This window comes from Zootoca vivipara, chromosome Z2 (assembly GCF_965207765.1).
Source record: "Zootoca vivipara chromosome Z2, rZooViv2.hap1.1, whole genome shotgun sequence".
NCBI classification, from domain to species: Eukaryota; Metazoa; Chordata; class Lepidosauria; order Squamata; family Lacertidae; genus Zootoca; species Zootoca vivipara.
In genome coordinates, this window is record NC_142585.1 from 33429380 (window position 1) to 33446200 (window position 16821).

At 46.0% G+C, this 16821-nt stretch overlaps 1 protein-coding gene across 3 annotated transcripts in view; it reads left to right on the forward strand.

The window, feature by feature from the left end:
• VAV2 (vav guanine nucleotide exchange factor 2) overlaps nt 1-16821 on the forward strand; it is a 158372-nt gene extending 141551 nt beyond the window's left edge. The window contains exons 15-28 of one of the 3 annotated variants that reach the window (XM_088664740.1): nt 311-420; nt 1132-1233; nt 2082-2170; nt 2894-2910; nt 3558-3573; nt 4970-5097; nt 5592-5666; nt 6724-6776; nt 7468-7584; nt 8799-8886; nt 10222-10345; nt 11233-11319; nt 13414-13568; nt 13708-16820. In XM_088664740.1, coding sequence (XP_088520866.1) covers nt 311-420; nt 1132-1233; nt 2082-2170; nt 2894-2910; nt 3558-3573; nt 4970-5097; nt 5592-5666; nt 6724-6776; nt 7468-7584; nt 8799-8886; nt 10222-10345; nt 11233-11319; nt 13414-13568; nt 13708-13755 — 1209 coding nt within the window. In that variant the 3' untranslated portion in view covers nt 13756-16820. Of the gene's footprint in view, nt 1-310; nt 421-1131; nt 1234-2081; nt 2171-2893; nt 2911-3557; nt 3574-4969; nt 5098-5591; nt 5667-6723; nt 6777-7467; nt 7585-8798; nt 8887-10221; nt 10346-11232; nt 11320-13413; nt 13569-13707 lie in introns of all 3 variants that reach the window. The other 2 variants (XM_035113127.3, XM_060270532.2) reach the window with 2 other exon arrangements.

Below are 16821 nucleotides of genomic sequence, written 5' to 3' on the forward strand. Positions count from 1 at the left end.
CTCTTTAAAACATGGGTGAGCTGGACCCTGGAGCCTCTTTTTAACAAACTGTGTCTCCGCTTTCCCCTCTCATGCTTCTCAGTTGCATGGAAAAATGGTAAGCTGCGTCCACGCATTCAGATTTAATTTTATCTTATCGCTGTAACACTTCCTTTGTAAGGAAGGAAGGAGGGCAGATGGGGGCTGGCTGAGGGCAGGCTGAGGTTGGTGGGACAGCGCTCCCCATTTGCCCTGATTGGACCAGACTCCATTGGGGAGAACCATTTGGATTGCTTTAGCATCCACTGCTCTCTCTTATTTCCCTTGGTAGTGGTCGTACGGTTTCTACCTCACTCACCTCCAAGGCAAGCAGGGCTTCCAGTTCTTCTGCAAGACAGAAGACATGAAAAGGAAGTGGATGGAGCAGTTTGAAATGGCCATGTGAGTATTGGGGCACTTAAAAGAAGAAGAGGGTTGACAGCCACCATGTTGGCACATATCAAAGGAAAAACCAGCAAAACCCCAGAGCCAGTAAAAGACCCGACAGTAGGCAACATAGAGGCAGTTTGACATTACATAGTTTTATTTCCTGTTCTATATATATTTTAAGGGGAGGGTTTTAAAAGTGGCTGTCACCAGTCTTTCAGTCCTCCAGCCCCTGAGAGGATGTCCCATGATCTCCCTGTCCAATGTTTCTATGGGATTTGTCATTTGAATAGTTGTTAGAATGTCAAGACTAGGACCTGGGAGAGACTACCGGTAGGATTCAAATCCCCACTTGGCCATAAAGCTCATCTTGGGCCAATCACTGCCTCTCAGCATAAGCTACGTCACAGAGTTGTTCATGTGGGGAATAAAGGAGTAGGGAAAGAACCTTATACACCACTCTGTGTGCACTTCCTTGAGCTTCTTGAAGAAAAGGAGAGGAATAAATGCAACTAAAATAAATAAATATTTTTTTTAATTTAGAAATTAAAACAAAATAATTGAAATGCTGAGTTTATCGGGGAACTTTGGGTTCATGATCCTCAGGGTGCCCGCAGAAGCCTCCTGAATAAGTTGGAAAAGCCTGCAGTGTTATTGAAGCTGGTCAGGATAGTCCTGAGAACAAAAAATAAAAAATTAGCTGTTTTTGTTTTCCCTTTGGATCAGGTCGAACATCAAGCCAGAAAAAGCCATGGCAAACAACCACAATTTCCAGATGTACACCTTTGACAAGACAACAAACTGTAAAGCATGCAAGATGTTTCTCAGGTGAAAGGGGACTCTGCTGGAAAGTGTCTATCCAGACCAATGGGGAGCGGGAGGTGATTTGGCATCTGCTGGCAGATCTCTGGGTAATTTGCAACAGAGTGGCTAGGCTTGCAGACTCCCAGTGGGTCAACAATGGCAGTGACTAAATGACTTGGGGACAGGCCACAGCTGAGTGGCAGAGCAGTTGCTTGGCATGCAGAAGTTCCTAGGTTCAGTTCCCAGAAACATTTCCAGGTAGGGCTTGTCCCCTGCCTAAAATCCTGCAGTACTGAGGTAAATAGACTTAATATGGCCTGACTCCATTCAAGACTGGAATCATATTTTATTTTGAGGCTAAGGATGCATGGCCGTAGATCGTCAGTTTTGCATGCAGTAGAACTCAGCTTCATTCTCCAATGGCATCTCCAGGTAAGGCTGAGAAATAGCCCTTCCTGAAATCCTGGAGAGCCTTTGCCAGTCACAGTGGACAGTACTGAGCAAGATATACCAACAGTCTGACTGTGTATAAGGCATCTTTCTCTGCTCTATGCTTGGGGAAGGGGAAATACCTAAAACGAATGCAAGTAAATTGGTTTGGTGTGGGGAAGCTTGTACATGAGAAGTATCTGGTCCTGTGCCTCTGCTTATGGTGGGGGAAATTACAAGAAGGGCGATTCCATCTAGACCTTAAGAAGTACCTTCTGATGACCTTAAGAAGGACCTTCTGATAAGAGCCATTCAACAGTGGGCGGGACTCCCTTGGAAAGTGGTGAACTCTTCTTAACTGGAGGTTTTTAACAGAGGTTGGAGGGCCATCTGTCATGGATTATTCAGCTGTGATTTCTAACCCTTGGCAACTCTTTTCACAGAGGGACCTTCTACCAGGGTTATCAGTGTGTGAAATGCAAAGTTGGTGCTCACAAGGAATGCTTGGAAGTCATTCCCCCCTGCAAAATCAGTAAGTTTCTCCTATGCGGAAGCTGCTTTTCACAATTGTGGTTTGCATCAGTGATCCGTTGGTCCCTAACGTGGTACTTGTGAGTGCAATGGCACCCTTGATATCCTCTCTTGGTGCCCACAAAGCCGCAGAGCAGCCACCCCAGGCAGTACACTGCCCCCTTGGTTATGAAGGGCCTTCTTGGTGGCTGCTCCCAGACTTTGGAACTCCCTCTCTAGAGAAGTTAGCCTGGCTCCCTTTTTGTTGTCCCCCTGCCAGCAGGTGAAGACTGTTTTATTCTCTCAGGCTTTTCGGGACTTCTTCTTCTTCTTCTTCTTCTTCTTCTTCTTCTTCTTCTTCTTCTTCTTCTTCTTCTTCTTCTTCTTCTTCTTGGAAAGGGCTTTGAAATAGTGCTGTGCTGTTTTTATTGTCTGTATTTAAATATATTTGATATTTATATTGTATTCTATTAAATGAATTTCATTCCTTTTTAACAATTATCTTTTATATGCTTTTAGCTTTTTGTATTCTTTTAATTTGTGTATGTCATCTTGAGTCCTAGTCTGGGAAAAGGGAGGGGTGTAAGTAAGTAAGTAAGTAAGTAAGTAAGTAAGTAAGTAAGTAAATATTTTCTTGTGGTTTTGGGGTCCTTTCAGCCCACAGTGTAAACTGAAATGTGGAGCTTCCTGCTCAAGCTAATCAGAATTTTCATTTCATTTCTCCCCAACCCACCCAAATCTTCAGGTTCACCAGCAGACCAGGTAAGCTCCATCACTTCTTTTTGCCTTCTCTCCAGGAAAGGATGTTCCTATCTGTTGGTTGCAACTGTCTTTGATTTCATTTCCTTTGTGCACTGGCATCACTGGACAATAGAGATGGGGACGGGAGCAGTCGGTCACTCCTGCCGCATACTGGGAAAGTTGAGGTGATGACAGGGAGGGCAGTTCTGCAGATTGGCTCTGCTGGCAGGCATACCCAGTGCCAGCCTACCTGACGCCTTTTCTCTTTGCCCCGATAGAGGACAGAGAAAGCAAGGCAAAGTGTGGGAAAACCTTGGGCTTTTGCATAGCTGAACTTTGTCCACCTGTGCTGTGTTTGCCCCTTCCCCTTTTTGCTTGCTGTGCCCACTTTTTTATTTTAGCCCCACTCACCACTGGCATGCAGCCCTTAGGAAGAGCTCCCAGATTGAAAAAGGGCCCCCCACCCCTGTATTAAGCAAGAATTGATTTTTTGTTTCTTGACAAGGTTTGCACCTGTTTTGCAATATATTTTTTTAACTCTCGGAGGGAAGACAGAGGAAGAGTGTGAACTGTTGTTATAACAAGCAGGATGTTTTGTGGCCCAGAAGGAATCATATGCAATTTTAAAATCTCTCCCTTTCTGTCTCTCCGTCTGTCTGTCTCTCCAGGATTCATTGAATATGGGTAAGGTTGCTATTTTCTCTTTATTATTATTGCTGGTGCTTTTTTCTTTTTTCTCAAAATAGTCCTGCTGCTTAGTGAGATGAGGAACAGTAAATTGCAAAACAGATCAGCTGCATTCGTGGTGTGTGTCTCAGAGCATGGATGAATGGTCTACATTATCCTGAGTCACACCACTTGCCCATCAAGCTCAGTATTGCCTACACTGACAGCAGCAGTTCTCCAGGGTCTCAGGCAAGGGGCTCTTTCCCAGCCTTGTCTGGAGATGCCAGTGGAGCTTGAACCAGGGACCTTCTGCATGCAAAGCAGGTATTCTGCCACTGAGCTAGGGGCTTTCCGCTAAAAATAAATGAGGTTCATTGTCCTCATTGTGCTGAATAAGGGTAGAATTAAATACTAGCATTATACCCCAAGAGTTGGTCTATCTAATTCAGTATTGTCAACATTGACTGGCATCATCTCTCCAGGGTTTCAGACAGGAGATATTCCCAGTCTTACCTGGAGATGGTGCTAGGGATTGAACCTGAGACTTTCTATATGCAAAGCAGCTGCTGTATTCTCCCCTTAAAGTGATAGTCAGGTGGCGCTGTGGGTTAAACCACAGAGTCTAGGGCTTGCTGATCAGAAGGTCGGCGGTTCTGAGCTCCCGTTGCTCGGTCCCAGCTCCTGCCCACCTAGCGGTTCGAAAGCACATCAAAGTGCAAGTAGATAAATAAGGACCGCTCCGGCGGGAAGGTAAACGGCGTTTCTGTGTGCTGCTCTGGGTTGCCAGAAGCAGCTTTGTCATGCTGGCCACATGGCCCGGAAGCTGTCTGCGGACAAACGCCTGCTCCCTCGGCCTATAGAGCGAGATGAGCGCCGCAACCCCAGAGTCGGACACGACTGAACCTGATGGTCAGGGGCCCCTTTACCTTTACCTAGTCCTCATTGTTTCTGAGTAAAAGGCAGGATCAAAAAGGATAGGCTGGGTTGTTGTTGTTTTCTAAAAAAGAATATAAGCTCAAGGGCAGAGATGGATTTATTTATTTCTAGTTGATCTGTAGGCTGCTCTGGGAAACTTTATTTACTTATTCATTGGCCAAATAGTGCAAAAGGGGAAATGCTTTAAATAAATGAGGCTGCCCCAAAGCAATATCAGCCTTTGATTCCCCCATATAACAGCAAAGTCGACAGATAAACAGCTATGGCTGTTAGAAGACATCTAAAGGTAGCCTTGTATAGCAAATTTTTAATGTTTGATGTTTTTTTTTGCTGGAAGCCCCCCAGAGTGGCTGAGGCAACCCAGTCAGATAGGAGGAGGAGGGGGGGGGAGGAGGATAACATTTTGATAGAGGTTCATTCACTGACTTAATTGCATCCAACTTCAGCATGGCTTCTTCTTCCTTCTGTCTACATACAGGTCCCAAAATGGTGGCAGTCCAGAACTACCATGGCAACCCAGCTCCCCCAGGGAAACCCGTCTTGACATTTCAAACGGGGGAAGTTATTGAGCTCCTCCGAGGGGACCCAGAGTCACAGTGGTGGGAGGTGAGTGCTCGGAGGCCCTCTGGAAACATTCAGGAGATCTTAGGTGAAGATGGCGCACATGTTCTGCCATTGCATCCAGTGGAAATGATCTGCAACTTAGTTTTAGATCAGGGTGGGGGATTTCAGGCTCTAATCTGACCGCCAGACCTCTCTGTATGGCCCCCATAAGTCTTCTCAAGCCACACCTTCCTTGAGCATTTTTGCTTGGCTGGAAAGCGTTCTTGATTTCTGACATGACTCTTCTTTGAGGGGGGACCTCAAGGGTGCCAGTGCACCCATAGGTGTTATGTTGGAGGCTTCAGAACAGTGGCCTCTTGGGCAACTTGGATGGCTAACATAATTCCCCAACCCTTGCCCCAGCAGTCTGCTTGCACTGCATCCTTCTCCTGGTCCTCCTTCTCCTGGTCCATGTTAACTGAAGTTATTACTCTGTGAGACCAAAAGCACCCCCTATGACTCTGTTCTATGGCTCTTTTTCTTGTCTTCGTTTCCAGGGAAGGCTAATATTGTCGAAGAAGTCTGGTTATTTCCCCAGCTCATCCGTCAAACCCTGCCCAGTGGATGCCAGAGTAAGGAGACAGGAATGTTAGCAGAGTCACTTAACTTCTGCAGATGGGGGGAAAGTCTTGATAGAACTTTATTTAAAAAACCGGACAAAACCAGTGTATAATTTGAGAAAAAACAAATCAAGAGGTTTTGTGTTTCTTAGTCTGGAGACATTCAGCCAAACATAGGGGGGGGGGTGGGGGAGGCATGGAAATAAGCCAATCAGCATGCATGCTACTAGCTATGATGAGTATACTTCTGAATAATACCAGTTGCTCAAATGGTGAGAGATTGTGTTGTGTTCAGGTCCTGCTTGTGGGCTTCTTCCCATTGGGGCACCTGGATGGTGACTATGAAAACAGGATGGGCTCCCTGTGGCCTGATCCAGCTGCAGGCCTCTTACGTTCACTTAAGGGCACAGTTACAGGTGAAACTCAGAAAATTAGAATATCGCCGAAAAGTGCATTTATTTCAGTAATGCAGCTTAAAAGGTGAAACCAATATATGAGATAGATGCATGACATGCAAAGCAAGGTATGTCAAAGCCTTTATTTGTTGTAATAGTAATTATTTGTCGTTAGGCGGGTCAATTATATATGGAATGTATTTAATTATTGTAACTATTTGTTTTATTACTGTGGAATTTCCAAAAGAAAGCATTTGTAAAAATTAAAAGAAAAATAAGAAATAAAAAGTTGCATTACCGAAATAAATGCACTTTTCAACGATATTCTAATTTTCCGAGTTTCACCTCTATGTTGCTAACATATTGTCCAATGTGGCCAGTTTCATCTTCCTCACAGCTAATAACTCATTAGCTTACACACTTATACTTGGTCCATGAACTCCCTTGGAAGGTGCTGGGCTCTCCTTTATTTAAGGTTTTTAAGCAGAAGCTGGACAGCTATGTCTCAATTATTCTTTAACTGTGATTCCTGCATTACAAGGGGTTGGACTAGATGACTCTTGGGGTCCCTTCCAACTATACAATGCTGTGATTCATTAAAAAACAACCACCCACTCTTTGCCTTCTTAGGGTCCTGCTGCTTGCATAACTCTTTTCTGCTCTGCTTTCTGCAGCCTCCCAACAGCCGGCCCCCATCACGAGAGATGGATTACTCTCCCTATCCTTGGTGAGTTCCAGTGTTCAAATTAGGCATGCATTGCCAGGAGACCTAAAGATGGATGCTCACGGCTTTCGTTTGGTATACCTTGGAGTACCCAAAGTCTTTCTGGAATCCAACTTCCATTGTCCCCTGACAATTGTCATGCCAGCTGGGACTGATTAAAACTTATTTATTCAAGTTACCTTATTGATAACTTGATTCAGATGAGTTCTGTAGTACTTAATATGTAAAACGTATCTCGGAGCAGCATACAGAAAACTAAAGCAACAACAGCAGACCACCTAAGCAACAACAAATGCTGAAATAATGCAAATGTAGCATGAATACAAATTACTAATATATCCATACAAGTTACTGCTTGGCCACAGGAGCTAGAAACTTGGAGAAATGAAAGTAGGGGTTCCAAACTAGAAAATTCAGCTATCAAAAACAAATGAGTACAGTGGTACCTCTGGATACGAACGGGATCCGTTCCGGAGCCCCGTACGCATCCAGAGCAGTACTTACCCTGAAGCGCAGAATCTGTGCGATTCGGCGCTTCTCCACACGCCCGAATTGCCAAACCTGGAAGTAACCCGTTCTGTTACTTCCGGGTTCGGCGCTTATGTATCCCGTGTTGTACGCAGCCTGAAACATATGTAACTAGAGGTATGACTGTATCTCTTAATAATGAGCATTTCATGTTTTTCCCCCTCAGGTTTGCGGGAAACATGGAAAGGCAGCAGACAGACAATCTCCTGAAGCTGCATGTTACTGGGACGTACCTGATCCGGGAGAGGCCGGCGGAGGCCGAGCGCTTTGCAATCAGCATTAAGTAAGTGATCTAACTAGGCTTGTTCTGAGATGGGGCTGTAGTTCCTTACAGTGGGTGCAGGAGTGGTTGCAGTTGTACCACCATCCTTGTTAGGAGAGGGGATTCTGCCTGGGTGGGGCCACAACAAAAAAGGCCCTTGTAGCTGTAGGGCAAGGAGAAGGACCTCATGCTTCTGTCCTGGCATATGGGTGCATGGTTAGGGTATGGGCTCCGTGGGGGGATGAGCCCTGGGTATTATTTTGCTGGCAATCCCAATCTTACTGCCCCATAAACTATATCGTTTTGTAAGCTGTTTTTGCTCACTCTGCATTTGAACACCTTGATAATGCAACCAAAATTTGCATGATAGTTCCCAAGATCAAGGGGCAGGTTTTTGTCTGACCTTGGATACAATTTGAGGATGCAAATCCTGAATCAAAATACAGTCGTACCTTGGAAGTTGAACGGAATCTGTTCTGGAAGTCCGTTCAACTTCCAAAACAGTCGAAAACAAAAGCGCAGCTCCTGATTGGCTGCAGGAAACTCTTGCAGCCAATCGGAAGCCTTGTCAGACGTTCGGCTTCCAAAAGAACATTCGAAAACAGGAACAGTCACTTCTGGGTTTCGATCGTTCAGGAGCCAAAACATTTGAGAACTAGGCATGTTCGAAAACCAAGGTATGACTGTAGTGGACTGAAGCTTCCACACCACCAATTTCAAAACTACACTAACCCCACATAACAACACCCCCCCCTTTCTTAAATATGTATGGGAAACTGAAAAAAGAGAGAGTCAGATTTGCCCATCCCTTGTGGTCAATAGGCCTTTTTAAGGATGCCACCATTCCTGTAGGGCAGGGATTGCCAAAGTTTTTGTGGCTTGGGCTGGTTCACTGTCCCGCAGATGCTGCGGTGGGCTGGAGTGCACGCATGCGCGCAAATGTGATTTCTGGCGCTCCTTCCTGCGCGGAGGACGCGTACGCAGATTCCCACTGGCTGCAGGAGCTTCCTGCAGCCAATGGGAAGCTGGCCAGCGTAGCGAAAGCGGCCCCTGCTCTGCTGCATGCCGGTTTACCATGGCACACGGGAGCCGACCAAGCGGGTGGTGGAGGTCCATGGCTGGTTAAATGACCCCCATGGTTGCTGACCCCTGTTGTAGGGGCACAGTGGCATTCCAAACCACCCCAATCTGACTGTGATTTTTCTGGTTCACCAACTCCATGTCTCCCCCTGCAGGTTTAATGAGGAGGTGAAGCACATTAAGGTGGTTGAAAAAGACAACTGGATTCACATCACCGAAGCAAAAAAATTTGAAAGCTTATTGGTATGGTTTGTTTGAAGATAACAAAATATGATGATGATGATGTAGTACATATTTCATAAAATTTATACACAGCTTGGTTGATTGTAAAAAAAAAAAATCCCTCAAAGCTATTCACACAAAAACAAGGCAGCCCTGTTTAGGGAAGCTTTTAATCTTTAATAGATTATTGTATTTTAATATTCTGTTGGAAGCTGCCCAGAGTGGCTGGGGAAACCAGATGGGCGGGGTATAAATAATAAATAATAATAATAATAATAATAATAATAATAATAATAATAATAATTATTATTAACAACAACAACAACAAAAGAATTGACAACAATACAATAATTTGATACTTTTGAAAAGTAAAAATAACAATAGACTGAAAACATTGACGCTAGTATCAACTTTCTAAACATCTGGGTAGACTTGTCCAAACAAAAATGTTATCAGCAGGCTTTGAAAAGAGTACAAAGAAGGCACCTGCCTGGTGTCAATAAGTGGCGAGTTTCAAGTGAAGGGGCTGCCAGTCCGTTTCTGGGCACAATTCAAAGTGCTGGTTATGACCTATAAAGCCCTACCTGGTTTAGGTCCAAGCTATCCAAAAGACCATTTCCTCATACAAACCTGCCGAGTTTGAAGATCTTTGGTGAAGGCCCTTCTCTTGGTACTACCACTTTCACAAGGCCACTCGGTAGGGCTGCGAAAGAAGGTCATCTTGGTGGCTGCTCCCAGATTCTGGAACTCCCTCCTTGGCAGGGCTGGCTCTAGGGGTAGGCTGGGTGGCGTGGGGCGCCAGGGCGGCGGGTCGGCAGGGGGGCGCTGTGCGGCGAAATCACCAGCTGCGGGAAGAAACGGGGCGGGGGCGCCTGAGCGATCTGCGCACCACAGCGTCAGGGCGCCTGACCTGCTTAAGACGGCCCTGCTCCTTGGAGAAGCCAGCCTGGCTTCCTCCTTGTTGTCCTTCTGCCAGCAGGTGAAAGCCTTGTTCCAACAGGCTTTGGGGAACTGACTGCTTTTAATTAAAGGGCTGGTGCCATGCAGTTTTTATGGTAGTAACTGGTTATGTTTCAAACAAATTTTATTTATGTATATCAGAGGTTTCCAAGCTCCTGCAGGAAGCTCCTGCAGCCAATCAGAAGCTGCAGAAGCCCCATCAGACATTCAGGTTCCAAATAATGTTCGCAAACTGGAACACTCACTTCCGGGTTTGTGGCGTTTGGGAGCCAAGGTACGAAAATAACACCTTGAACTTGGCCTGGTATGCCTGCGATGGTGGCTAAAGTTTATTTTGAGGACCCTCTTCCCAGAAGTTTACAGTTTTGTTTTTTGTTTTGTTTTCTTCCCTTGTAGGAACTTGTTGAATACTATCAAACTCACTCACTCAAGGAGAGTTTTAAACAACTGGACACAACATTGAAGTACCCTTACAAGTCCCGGGAACGCTCTACCTCCAGAACCTTGACTCGGTCACCAGGTAATAAAAGGAAGTTGAAATCCCTTCCTTCAATTAGTTTCTCTTAATCACTTGAGAGTAAAAAACAACCAGGACAGGGAAGTTATGGGTGCTGTCCATAGTTCAATAGTAGAGCAAACCCTCTGCTTGCAAGACACAGGCCAAGGATTGCATCCAAGTAAATTTCACTCGAAGTAGACCCATTGAAATTGTCGTACCTACCGAAGTTAATCATGCCTGTCAGTTTCAGTGGGTTTGCTTGGAGTGTGAGAAGCATTGCATGCAACCCCAAAAACTACAGGGGCTTAGTCGCTACCAACATGCTATATGCTTTGTGGGGTGTGGGTCCTGTGGGATGTGTGTATCTCACTCTGCCCCCGAAGAGCAGTCAAAGACAGTTGGGCTCCCCTCTTCCTTGCTCCAGGCCAAAATGGGCAAATTGCAAGGGCATTTGAGCTATGCTCTGCCTCCACAGCCAGAGGCAGCAATGCTTCTGAACGCCAGGTGCTGGAAACTGCAGGAGGGGAGATATGCTGTTGGGCGGCTCAGGTCTTGCTTTGCGGACTTCCCACAGGCATCTATATCTGGATGGCCACTGTAAGAACAGGATGTTGGGCTGGATGGGCCATTGGCCTGATTCAGCAGCCAGACTCTTTGTATGAGCCTTGGTCTGATCCAATGATAATGTTTTGATATTCCAAAAAATAAAACATAGTTATTATCATTTGGAGGGGGGGGAATGAAAAAAATATTCTGCATGTTCTGAGTTTGCTTTTACTGGGTGTGTGCCGTGTTTTTCTCTCCCCGCCTTTGTTAATTTCCCTCGTTAATTGTGTTTTCCGACCCTTTTCTTCCTTCCTTCCTTTCTCCCGTTGCTTTGTTTCTCTCTCTCTCTGACCTTTCTGCAGCTGCCTGTGCTTCCTACAATTTTTCCTTTCTCAGTCCTCAGGGCCACAACTTCACTTCTCAGAATGCCTCCACTCCTTTCTGGTCAGGTATATATATATACATATGTGTTTGTTAGTGTGTATATATATATCTAAGTATCTGTATGTATACATATGTGCATGAAAAAAGAGAGGAACTTGACCTCTGGTGGTAGCCTGAGAAATTGCCGCATGTTGCCATCTCCATCACCACCACCAGCAGACATTCATCCATTGGTCACCTGGAAGAGAGAAGGGCTTTCACATCGGTCCTTGGCCAGATCCACAGAATACTTTTAAATGTGCATTCAAAGCACATCTAAAACACATGCCCCCCTCCACTCAAGAATCCTGAGTCCACAGAGTCCAGGGTTCAAATCTCTGTGGCATTCACTGCAGGTGACTTTGGAGCCAACCACCGCCTCTCAGCTTAAACTACCTCACAAGGTGTTGTGGGAATGTAATGAGGCGGGGAGAGAGCCATGGAGAAACAGGTGGGATATAATGCAATATAAAAAAAAATGCACCCTTAACAAACTACAGTTGCCAGGGGAAGCCATGTGCTTTAAACATATGTTGGTTGTGGTTTAAATTTATGGTGTGGATCTGTGCCCCCCCTACCCCCATGTCATCCCTGACCATTAGGCAGAGTGAGGCGGTTGTGAGTGGTCAGACAGACAGCAGCAAGGAGTTGCAGAACAAATCTTTGTGTGCTACAAGATCTGGCTTATACCTCCTAAACAGCTGGCCCGGGGGGGGGGGGGGTTCTGTACATTTTATGGGAGGGGGAACCCTCTTGTCCTTTGCTTCTGGCAGCAAAATATCATTGGCTGACCCTGAAAATGCATAATAAATTATGGAGAGAGAGAGAGAGAGAGAGAGAGAGAGAGAGAGAGAGAGAGAGAGAGAGAGAGAGAGAGAGAGAGAGAGAACTATTTCCACCACCACCACCCCCCCCCTGCCCACCTCACTTCCGACTTCCATTTAGCCAGAACTTGGTGGCAATATTGGACTGTGGTGGATCAAAACACAAGTCTCTCTCTGAGCTGAATTTCCTACTGGATAGCTGTGGAAACATCCATGTTTCTCTTTGCAAAAAAAAAAAAAAAATACCTGACCAGCATTCTCTGTCCTGCCCTGATGTGCCTTCCATTTGTTTCAGTGGGGCATTGAATGTCCTGGTGGGATTGTTTCCCTTTGCTGTCTTTGCACTCATCCTGTGTCATCTTGGATTCCAAACACAAGCTGTCCCTGTGTCCCATTCATTGCCACATTTCAGAGGCGTATCCATTGCATCCTTTCCTGATCCCACATTTAGAAGCCTGTCTAGACAGACTACACTTTTCAGCCTGCATGGAACGCAATTCAACCTCTGCTTGCTGAATGGATGCATTAAAGAACAGGGCAACTTCACCAGGGATTTCTTTTTTTTAAAAGCATGTTTGTAAACATCACTCCTCTTCCAGCACTTTTTTTAAAAAAAAAATTGGCCGAGTTTTCCTTTCTGCAGTAATTACGTTTTAACTATTTTGAATGAGGACCACATTCCAAGAAGAGAATTACCTAATATCGGGGTAGGGAACCTGAGGCCCAGAAACTGAATGCAGCCTTCCAAACCTCTCTGTCTGGCCCTTGGGACTCTCACCAGAACCACCCCCCTCACCTCACCCTTGCTTCACACCTTCCTTGACTGTTTTTGCCTGGTGTAGGAATGCTCGCTTGAACTGTGACCGTGCATTTTAATTGTGTGGGTCCTCAGGGTTGGTGAGATGCATGTGTTGGTGTTAGGCCTTGACAAACCACCAGCTACTGGAATGTGGCCCCTGAAAAGTTTTCTGCAAAGGAATGCAGCTCTCTGGCTGAAGAAGGTTCCTCACCCCAGCACTGTATGATCTGTACAGCACTTCATCAGTGGCTTAATTCACATGCCAATAATTTTTTTAAAAAAATCCAAGAATCGTATTCCATTCCCACAGAGCAGTAGGCACAAACCAATTTAAGAATGTCCGGTGACACATTTCAAATGAAATTCTGCTGCCTTGCTCTTAAAGCAGATGCAAGAGGTCAGGTTGAACTCGGTCCAGCTGTGCTCAGGAAAGAGTCTGGCAGATGTGAAGCACCACAATGCTTCCTAACCACCCTTCCTTTTTTGTCTGCACGCAGTATTCACACCTCGGGTCATAGGGACGGCAGTGGCGAGGTACAACTTTGCTGCGCGGGACATGCGGGAGCTCTCGTTGAGAGAAGGGGACGTCGTGAAGATCTACAGCCGGATAGGCGGGGACCAGGGCTGGTGGAAAGGAGAAACCAATGGAAGAGTGCGTGCTGGTTGTTGGGATAACCGGGTCCTTCTACATTTTAACATGGGTAGCTGGGTCCTTCTTAAGAGTGGATAGATAGCTGGGTCTGACTCTGGGTGTTGTTTTTTTAATTGCTGCTTTCCATCTCCCACTGCAGATTGGTTGGTTCCCTTCGACCTACGTTGAAGAAGAGGGTGTTCAGTGACGTCTGGAGCTCCCAGGCACTGTCAGCAGTTGGCCCAGTGGAAAGCCGAAATGGGCCCTTTTTCTGGGGCTCTGAAAAAGTGACTGTCCCTCTTCTGGCACTAACAACTAAGACAAAAGCCTCTTGTTGGGCCCATTGTAACAAATGGGGTGCAAGCAAGCAAGCAAGCAAGCAAACAAACGCACATGGACATGCAACAGAACGGGATTCTTTGCGCATTTGTGCTTTCTGTGGGTGAGGGGTTGGGAGAGCTTTATCTTTCATTGATGGCTTGACTTGTACATAAGATTTTGAAATCCAAAGCTGGGTGGTGTTTCTGGAAAGTTGTGGGGCATCTGAGGGAAGCCTTCCGTGACACATGGCTTAGGGGTGACTTACAAAGCCTGTTTAGTGAAAGTTGGACCAAAACCACCACAGGGATGGCATGGTGGAACACTGGAATTGGAGAGAGTCTCTTGTTCCTGGATGGGGAGTGATGGAGAAGGGGAGTCCTGATTTCTACAAGGCTTCTGGGGACTCTGGCGTTAGGACAATGGAGGGAGTCCTCTCACAGACCACAAACGTAGTTTGGATGGTATGTGGGACTGATCTCACACACTCAACAGGCATGAAGTAGCATCTGGGGTAGGGCTTTGGTTGTGTTGTTCTCATTCAGGCACCACACCCTCCCCAGTTGGCATAAAAGGACCCCCTACTCAATTTGGGTGAGGAGGAACCCTGAGAATATCACTCCTGGAAGGCTGCCCAGAAAGGTGAGGCATCACCTGTGTCTGAGCCTGTTCGTCAGGTTCTCCTTCACTTTTAAGGAGTGTGACATTGATCCTCATTTCTTAGTGCAGGGGAGGGGGATTTCAGGCCCCAGGGGGATGAAAGTGGCCATCTAAGCCTCTTAATCCATCCCAGAAGCCACTCTACACCCACACACCCCTGTCCCCATTTAACAATTCTTGCTCCACACCTTAAGTGGGTTTGGCTGACTGGTTATCTCATCTTGCAGTGGGGTAATGCCTCTTGCTTGGGTGAATGGATGGAGAAAGGTGGACATACAAACACTTGCCTTTTTCATGGCTGGGATATAGCTTGCCATAGAAATGTAAGACTTGCACCTGTCTCTCCACCAACGTTCGCTACCGGCCCTGCCAACCACTGTGATGTGTTCCCTAAAAGGTTCTCTATGAGGGGATGTGGGTCTCAGTCTGAAAAATGCTCCCTTGCACATCTCTGAGTGGATTTTCTCCCTTGTGGTTGGGAGATGTCATGCTGGTTCTCTGGGGCTTGTGCTCCAAAGCAGCCTTCCCCACCTGACCTAGGGTCCTCCATCTTCCTGACAGTAAGAGCTGTTCGACAGTGGAATTTGCTGCCAAGAAGTGTGGTGGAGTCTCCTTCTTTGGAGGTCTTTAAGCAGAGGCTTGACAGACATATGTCAAGAATGCTTTGATGGTGTTTCCTGCTTGGCAGGGGGTTGGACTGGATGGGCCTTGTGGTCTCTTCCAACTCTATGATTCTATTATCTGTTCTTGGACTACAATTCCAATCATCCCATGCTGGTTACTGGAGGCTGCTGGGAGCTGGAGCCCAAGAACATCCTCAGGGCACACCCAATCGAGAAATTGGCAAATTTCAGAGTTTTCGCTCTTTTGGAAAGAGAGAAGTGTTAAATCACTCATTGACGTCCAAACGTTGGTCACCCTGAGGGTCAAGATTTGATAAGGGCTGTCAGTTCTAAATAAAATATGCAACTCGTTTTCTTAAAACTCAACATGTCTCGCTCTGTCGTCACCTTAAAATAATTTATTTCTCTAAATTAATATCCCACCCTGTTTACCCAGATTGCACCATCGCCGGCATTTAAATTTTACCCCCTCCCACCAAGTTCATTTCCCATCCAGAGGCGCTTGGTGCACTTAAGAGATAATATATTTAGGGATTGCAATGACAGGCAGAGGCAGCTGATTCTAGTGTCATCCCTGCCGTCCCTGCTGAGCTCTGCAAGGACAACACAGGACCGATCCATTGCATTCACGCAAAGCACATTTCAACATGCGCGGCTTCCCCCACAAAGAATTGTGAGGACTGTTGTTTGTTATGGTTGTTGGGAAGTACAGTTCTGTGAGGGTGAAACTACAGTTCCCAGGAATCTTTGCAGGGTAGCCATGTTCTTAAATGCCTATTCAATGTGCTTTAACTGCTTAGGGAGGATCTGCTTAGAGGAAGAGGAGGAAGCTGACAGCCAGCACCCCACCCCCATCCCAGTCTGGCTTGGAAGTAAGAAGATGGCATGCGTGAGGACTGGCCAGGGGTTGGTGGGGCTGTGCCCCAATGAACCAACCTCTCCTGCCTCTGGGTGCCTCTTTGATCCAGAACTATTACCAAATGCAAAGAGCTGGTCTTGGAACTTGCTGAAGGTAGCAGCCCAGGGAAGCCAGCAAAGCATAAACTGTTGCACCTTTGTACTCCTACTTCTGTGCACCTTCAGCTGTCAGACTCCCTTGTAAGATTTGCTTCCAAGAAGATGTGCATGGAGTCTACAGCCTTGCAGTTCTGTTGGTTAGCTTTTGGAAAATGGAGGGGAATGTGGGGAGGGTATTCTGCCAGAATAATGAAATAACTAAGGATTGTTGGTTGCTTACCTCTCGGTGAAGGCAAATCATACTTCCTTCAAAAATGAAACCGGAGCAGCGCTCACCTCTCTCTTGAAATGCCCTTGCTGCCTTCTGTGGTGAATGCTGAGAAAAAAATCAAAGCATTTCTTGGGGTGGGGGAGGGAAAGGATGGTGGGTTGGGTTGGAGGGGGCTGGGTTTCCTTCTTCTTTTGTAAGTTTGTTTACTGATGTAATATTCCCCCTCCCCCAACCTAAGGGATTATTTCGTTTGTAATTAATTATGGACCCACTTTGTCACCACAATATATATTTGTGAATAAGAAATGAAGTTTTCTTTAATGATGATGATGATGATGATGATGTGGTGAGAATATTGTACATATATTTTAGTTGGTTTTGAAGAAGAAAACATTTTTAAAATAATTGTACCAATGGACAAAAAAAGAATATGTAAATTCCCTGA